General features: G+C 38.4%; 1 protein-coding gene across 1 annotated transcript in view; it reads left to right on the forward strand.

Annotated features, from left to right (window-relative positions):
- Positions 1-2,027, forward strand: part of SVOPL (SVOP like) — a 58,980-nt gene extending 56,953 nt beyond the window's left edge. Inside the window, exon 15 of the mRNA XM_057732823.1 lies at positions 1,439-2,027. Within this exon, the coding sequence (XP_057588806.1) occupies positions 1,439-1,450 (12 nt within the window). The 3' untranslated portion in view covers positions 1,451-2,027. The remainder of the gene's footprint in view (positions 1-1,438) is intronic.
- Positions 2,028-7,627: the final 5,600 nt, after the last annotated feature.

The following is a 7,627-nucleotide window of genomic DNA, read 5'->3' on the forward strand; positions in this document are numbered from 1 at the left end:
AGTATTTACAGTTGGAAAAAATCCATGTAAAAGTGGACCTGCACAATTCAAACCCGTGTTGTCCAAGGGTTAACTGTAGTTTGATCTGAGCTGCCACATCTAAATGGGACTTTGAAGTCATCATGCTTCTTTGGCTGAATGTGGCTTGCCCTCCCGCCCGTATCCTATTTATAGTGAACTGCGGACACATGTTAATATTTGTGTTGGTACTAGATGTGTTAGATGTGTTTTGTTGTCTGTGAGTAGTTACAAGGTACCTTTGAGTAAAGGGGGGAAAACAAAAACAACAACAAAAAAACACCAGTCTCAATTTTTTTTTCTTGCTCTAGATCCAAAATGTGTTATTCCATTTTCCCCCAACTTTTAATCTTTAAGGTAATACTCATTTTACTGACAGATTAGATAACCTGCTATGTAATTATAAATTTAGGGCTTTGTTTAGGTTCCTTTCTTGGAAAGGGGACCCATTCATTGAATACCTAAACCCAGGGATTGAATTAGGTGATTCAAATGATTCCTTTTAATCTTAAAATTATCACATGCTTCACACAGATGAGGAAACTCAGGCAAAGGAAAGTCGGAGTTAGTTGTATAAAGAAACACACTATATACAGTGGGACTAGAATTTAAACCAGACTGCAAAATTAAGTGAGGCTAAATCTTATGCTAATTTTGTGGTGGTGCCTTTTTTCTTTTTTTTAAGTAGTAGCAATACACATAAAACAAAACCTGGCTCATCTCACGTGCTTTATGGATTTCCAATTCAAGCCATATCCACTAATGAAAACTATTCTCTCTTCTGTTGACTGGGACCTGGTTTTAGCACTGCAGTGAAATTATTTTGCATGTCTGTTCACAAGACAGTAATCAGTCCCTACCACTTTACCGTGTGGATCCAATAAATACAATTGTAGGGGCATGCATGCCACCCAAAGGCTATATGTATTTGGGCAAATCTTAAAACGTGTTTGTGTGTATCTCAATGTTGTGAGCACTTAACACATGAAACTATCTGGTGACTAATACAATAAAACTTCTAGAAATGTTTAAAACATGCCAAAAATTTTAACCTTCAATAGCATAGACAGCATCCCTAATAATTTGGATGAATCAATCTGGTCAATAGTTTAATAGTAGTAATTCCACTTTAGAATTACTCTAAAAAACTTTGAACCTGGTAAGCCATCAAAGAACTCTTGAAAGAAGTAGTTATAATGTGATTTTTTTCCTGAATGATGTCTGTATTGCACTACAATAACTGAATTATAAAGGTACTGTTGCATTGTCAGATACACAAAGGTAAATGTTAGACCCTTAATTCCTTATAAGCTTATTAAAGACCCTTCTATTACTAGTTTTTAGTGCCAGATAGCTGAATATGGAGAAGACTTTTTAAAAAATTACATGTACTGACTAGTAAATTATTTCTTTTTACCAGCAAATTAAATGAAGACCTGCAAACCTATGTCTTCCAAAGGAGAAAAATGTATTTTTATCTTCACAAAGATCAGTGGCACATTAAAAAACACCTGGTTTAATTTCAGTATGCTACTTCATAGTTAAGAAATTATGTATTTTTGAAAAATAAGACACATGAGAACGAAGTAGGTTAGCTGTATATACAGTCTCTCAGGGAAGAGATCAATAGAGAACTTTTATAAAACATACATTAAGGTTGGCAAGGTGGATCTAGGAGAGATGGGTAGGGGAAAGGTGGCTTTCCTTCCTTGGCATCAAGTCTGTTCATGTTTAAGTAATATCAGACAAAACATATACTTGATATTCTCCCATAAGGTTTATAGCAAAAGCTGGACTGAAATTTTGTAGCTAAGACATGAATTTGTGGTGGTATCATTAAGCCTTTCAATACAAATAGAAGTCATCAAATTCACAATTAAAATTAGAGTACTTGAATTATGACCTGCATACTTTATAATGAAAATTGCTTATTCATAAAATAATATGCTTAAACTCACTGCAGTCTTGTATATAATAACCAAAGGAGCTGGGAATAAACTAATTTTTCCTCAGACAGTCTCTGTTTCTACTCTAATGTCATTAATTTTATAGGGGAAATCTGATTTCCATGATGCAATACAAAAAAAGAGTACAGCAAGCTTTTCTACATTGTGTAATTATATGCCCTTTGTTGAGCAACCACTTGCATGCATGATATCATACCTGTGCACACAGGAATGCTGTGAAGAAAAATACCCACGGTTTTAAAGTTAGTCTTTTGTTGCTGTTTGGGCCTATTGAAGAGACTTCTGAAATTGGGATCCCCAAAGACTTGACTCACCTACTCCCTTCCACCCCCATTTTGCAGTGGAAAGAAAAGAATTTGCAGCTACCATGATGAAGTATCCCTGGACTAGCGAACTAAGTGTATGACAGGTTTATACCCCTGCTTCAATAGGGGTGCAAATCATTCCTTATTTGAACTACAGGCACAAATGGCTTAAAGTCTGGAAACCGTTTCTATAAAGGGCCAGAGTAAACATTTGAGACTTTGAGCTACATATGGTCTCTGTCAACAGCCCCCGCCAGCCTTTAAAAAATGTAAACAACATTATTAGCTCTCAGGCTGTATAAAAGCAGGCCATAGTGTTGTTGAAATAAGTTTGTAGGTCCAAAGATGGAGCCACTCCTGCCTGGGTGACACATCAGCAAATCAAATCTTAACCTCACGTCCCTGTAAATGCTCCACTTGACCAGACACACAGTATATCCAGCTGGCCAAACACCAAGCCAACTTTGGGCTCTCTACTCACCTCCTTGCTCTTTATCCTCCTGCCTGCAGCCCCACTTTGCAGTTCTTTGAGCCCTTGCAAATAGAGAGTGCCTGCTTCCTCTAGTGTCTGATGGTTTGGATTGCCTAAATTGTCTTCTTTGATCATCTTTAACAGTCTTTGGTGATGAAGACGGAATCCAAAGCTGACTGCTAATGGCCTGTGGGACAAAATGCACAGGCAGAGGGCCCACTGAACGCTTTGTGTTCACTGTTTTTCTCATCAAAACCGAGGGCAAGCCACTTTTGGATTTGAGCCTCTGATCCTTTGCACACAGTTCTGATCCAAACTTTATTTAAGGAAAAAAAAAGTGTACACACACACACACACACACACACACACACACACACACACACACAAAACCCCTCCTAGAAAAGTTCCAGGACAGCTATATTGGGAGCCTACAACGGGTGGCAGCAGTTAGGGGATGCATAAGGATAAGTCCACAGCATAAAGCACAGGGAGATTTGCAAAACTAAGACAAGAAATTAGAACTATTTGAACTAATAGCATAACAAAATCTTAGTAGCACTAGTCATACTATTAAGTCATTAGGGTGACTGCCACTTTTATAAAGAAATCTTCTCACTTAAGAATTAAATAGATCAATTGCTAACAGGAATTTTGAAGCCAAAGCTACAAAATTGGGCATGGATCAAACACTTAAAGGTTAAAGCACTTGTCACCTAAATCTAAGACTCCTGTGCTAAGTGGTCATGGAATGGGTTAGGTTGACACTGGGCCATCTGACAACCTCAAGAAAAATTCTGTGCAACAAGGTTTACTGTAAAATACCACAAAATCCTCACCCGAGCAGTACATCTCTCTTAGGCATTAATTTGGTTCTCAAAGACCCAATGCTTACCTAAGAATCTGGATCCTCAAGTTTCAAAATATTGAGCACTCCACCTTCGGGCACATCTGCTTATTTTGTCTAATAATTGTGGACCTGGAAGCTGTAGACATTTACAAAAATGGCAAAATCTCACTAAGACAACCTACCATTACAATGGCCATCATGGGGGGAACATTCCAGTTAAACATACTGTTTATTTAAGAACCATACTTGAAAGTAAGTGTTCCCAAATCAACCAGAATGGGATACCTATTTTAATTGGTACACAGAAGGTGCCAAAAGGTTTCAAAATTCCAGAACAACTTCATTGAAAGATTCAATGCAAAAGGCTAATGAAAAATTAAAGAATGAAACAAGACTATAAGACTGATGTGACTCCTACAACCCCCATCTATCTTCCTTTACCTGAGTACTCACTGTCTAGTAATCCTCTTATCTGAATTGCCTTTCTGCTCTGAAGAGACAAGACCAAAACCAAAGATCCATCAAGTTGGTTTTAAAATTGCAACAGCTCCAAGGCCAGAAAGCTAAGACAATAATACCCTTCCCCCAACCTCACTGAATACCCCCATATCTACTCTCAAAAGAGGGCCCTCATGTGGGCCCCTCCCAGGGCTGATGGGACTCTGAGGGATTCTGATAAACTCCTATCAGTTATTCCCTTAATCAGGCAAGGGGAAACTAAAACTAATGCAACGCCTTGTCAAATTTTGGTAGATATCAGAACTTACACTCTTTACTGTAAACTCCATTCACTGGAGTCTGTAGAATGGGACCCTGAGGAAACTGGCAGAAGCCAGCCAAAAGTGAGAATTCTCACTCAAATCAGCTCTACCTGTCCCTGTAGCTCTTGGTCAAAAGAGAAGTTTCACATCCTCCCCTTTCCAAAGTCAGACTCCTGGGAATTTGGTTTTGGGAACGCATTGGTTATCGATCGAGCCTTTCTCTCCCAGGGACAGGTATCGCCTTCTTGTCTTGTGTCCCGAGAACCTGGCTCAGCTCTCTGCCTGTGGGCACATGCTGGTTGTTTGGGTCTTGTGTATGCAGGCTGCTCAACCATCAGGCCCCAAATGTGCATCCCATTTGCAGTCTGCCAATTGCTGCCAGCTCTCAGGGGGGTTGTCCAAGTCCTCTTTCTCCTGGTTATCTTTGGGAGTGGCTCTGGATCTTGGGTCAGCAGTATCTTTTGGTGGTGTTCAGTACTGCCAGGAATAGTTACTATCTGCCCAAACATCAAAGAGATTCAGGTAACCAAGCTGGTGCAAACAATTTTCAGTGCTTGATTTGGATATTTTGAGTATGTCAGCTATCTCCCACGTGGTATAACATTGATGATTCTCAGTTATTGTTTTGATTTGATCGCTGTCAAGTTCAACTAGTTTACCTGACCGTGGAGCACTGACCAGTGAAAAATCTCCAGCACAAAACTTTGCAAACCACTTTGACACATTGTCACAGCACCTTCTCTATACACTGCACAAATGTTTTTGTGTGTTTCAGCTGCATTTTCACTTTTCTTGAAATAAAGTATAATATGCCAAAAAATTTTTCATCTTCAATATTAAAATGGCTATACAAAAATTCACCAATTTCGGTAAGTCTTTTTTTAAATGCATGCTGATATGACAGCTGTCACATACAATCTAACGAAACTGTTTTGAATGAAGTTAAAGACAACTAAGTGCCACTAGAGCCATCTTAGGGAAAAAACCAAATGAACCTTTTGGCCAACCCAATACTTAAATAGGCCAACTGGCTTAAAGAAGTATACCCCCCCTTTCCTATTTCTTGACTTCTTTGATTCTAGCTGGTTTGGGACATGGAAACCCTGGCTCAGGAACACTCTCCAAACCATGGCATGATTTTGATGCTAATAATAATAATTATTATTAACTAAAATGCTGTGTCCTCAAAAAAGTTTTAAATGCTTGAGGGTAGCCACTGACCAGCTAACAGATCATCTGATCAAAACAACAAAAGAGAACAGAACAGAACCAGTTTCAAGAGTACAAGCCTGACATCTCTTCTGAATACTACACTAAGAACCAAAGAGGAAATGGTAACTGAAAGTCACACTAAAATTCAAATTTTTAATCAAAATTCTCAAATGGTCAAAAGGATGATCAAAGTGTGGTACCAGGCCACTTCTAGGCCCAAGATGAAGCCACTCCTGCTGGGGGCGCCACATAGGCAAATCAAAACTTAATAACTTTCATGTTCCAATAAATGCTCTGTTTGCCAGAAACACCATATATCCAGTCAGTCAGTCGCCAAACGCCAAGCAAACTCTGGTCTCCATACTTACTTCCTTGTTCCTTATTCTCTACCTCATAAAAACTTCCTGCCTTCCACCCCGCTTTGCTGTTCTTCGAACCCTTGCAAATGGAAACTTCCCTCTTCATGAAGTGTTAAAGTTTGGATTACCTAAACTGTCATCTTTAATCATTTTAAATAGTTTGCAGGCCCATCTTAGTCTAGTTGTTAGAAAGTTTTAGGCCAAGATATTTTTGATGCAAAGATGTCTTGGCTACACATGTAGCATTAGCCAAACAACCCATGACAAACTGTAATTCAAAACGCCGACATTAGCAGCAATTCATAAATTAAAGCCCAAGGATAACAGTAAAATGAAAACCACAGCCAATCACTGACAAAACTGATGCTTAAGCACCTTCCCAAGGATTTCAGGAACTTTCAATACCTGTGGAGGTATCCAGGGTTTAAGATACTTTACAATGTGTCTAGCACTGTCTAGTACCCAAGTTTCCTAGAAGACACAGGAAATTTTATCATCATAACTTAATTCAAATACTAAATTTCAGAAATCCTTTATAAACTCATATATATTGCTTACCTTAATAGTATCAGGCACTAGTAGAAATGGAAGTCAACAAATTTCAGGTCATTTACTTTTAAAAACTTTTTTGGATTGGTTTCACAGCCCACTAAAAGACAACACTGGTTAAGGTATTAAAAACAGTAACATAACTGGAATCTCTGTACAAGCATATTTTGCTTTATGCACTAGAATTTGTCTAAATCTATAATTTTATGTATAGAAGGGAATTTGATTTCTGTAAGTCTCTTCAAAGCACAGTCTATAGTGCAAAAAAATAAAAAATAAAAAAAATCCTCCTGTAATATGAACGTCAAAACCTTCATTTTGGACTTTTTGTATCTTGGGCTTTCTTAACATACACCCTCATCAGTAAATGCCTTAAACAATCAAATTAGAGAACCAGTGTCACTGCCAAAGCATGGCACCTGGTGGCTCACTGAGCTTGTCATTCTTCCTCTTTCTTATTAAGAATGCCCTGATTTTCTTTGGGAAAATGTCACTTCTCAGGTCAGTACATTCCCCTTCAAAGGCTGAGACCTTCGAAGGTTTGCATGACCCTGGTTGATCCTTTATTCTATCCCCTCCCCTTGATAACAACTAGGCTTCAGCCACTGTTTCCTGACTGAATTTTCTGGCTCACTTGTCTTGGGTTAAAGGCAGTAGAGGACATGGGCGAAGAATTCACATTCACAAGTATGCTCATATATAACAGACGATATTAAAATAGACTTTCTTCCACACCACATTTGAGAATGTGGGCAAGACAGAATTTTGCTAAATGTTTAACTTGTACCTTCTAAGGAAGGATTTTTCTTTTAGGACTCAAATTAGGACTTTATTATTTTAGTTAAAAACTCACTTAAGAATCAAATAGAAGGCTGTTCCCACCCCCATCAATGTAAAACCTATAAAATATTCAAAATGGCGTTTTAAAAATAGTTTTAATATCCGAGAATCAGACTTTCCAAACTTTGTAGGTGAAATTAACATAGGCAACCTTTCAAAGTGACTTGTAAATTCAGGTGAGTGGGATTTTTCATGGCATCTCTGGTTCTCCTACTTTCGAGTGGGGGGGGGGGGCTCAGCAACTGAATATATCTATCGCCTTCTTCTGCAAACTTTTTGCTTATCTTTTAAAGCTGG

The sequence above is a fragment of the Hippopotamus amphibius genome, chromosome 4, assembly GCF_030028045.1.
Source record: "Hippopotamus amphibius kiboko isolate mHipAmp2 chromosome 4, mHipAmp2.hap2, whole genome shotgun sequence".
In the NCBI taxonomy this organism is placed as follows: Eukaryota; Metazoa; Chordata; class Mammalia; order Artiodactyla; family Hippopotamidae; genus Hippopotamus; species Hippopotamus amphibius.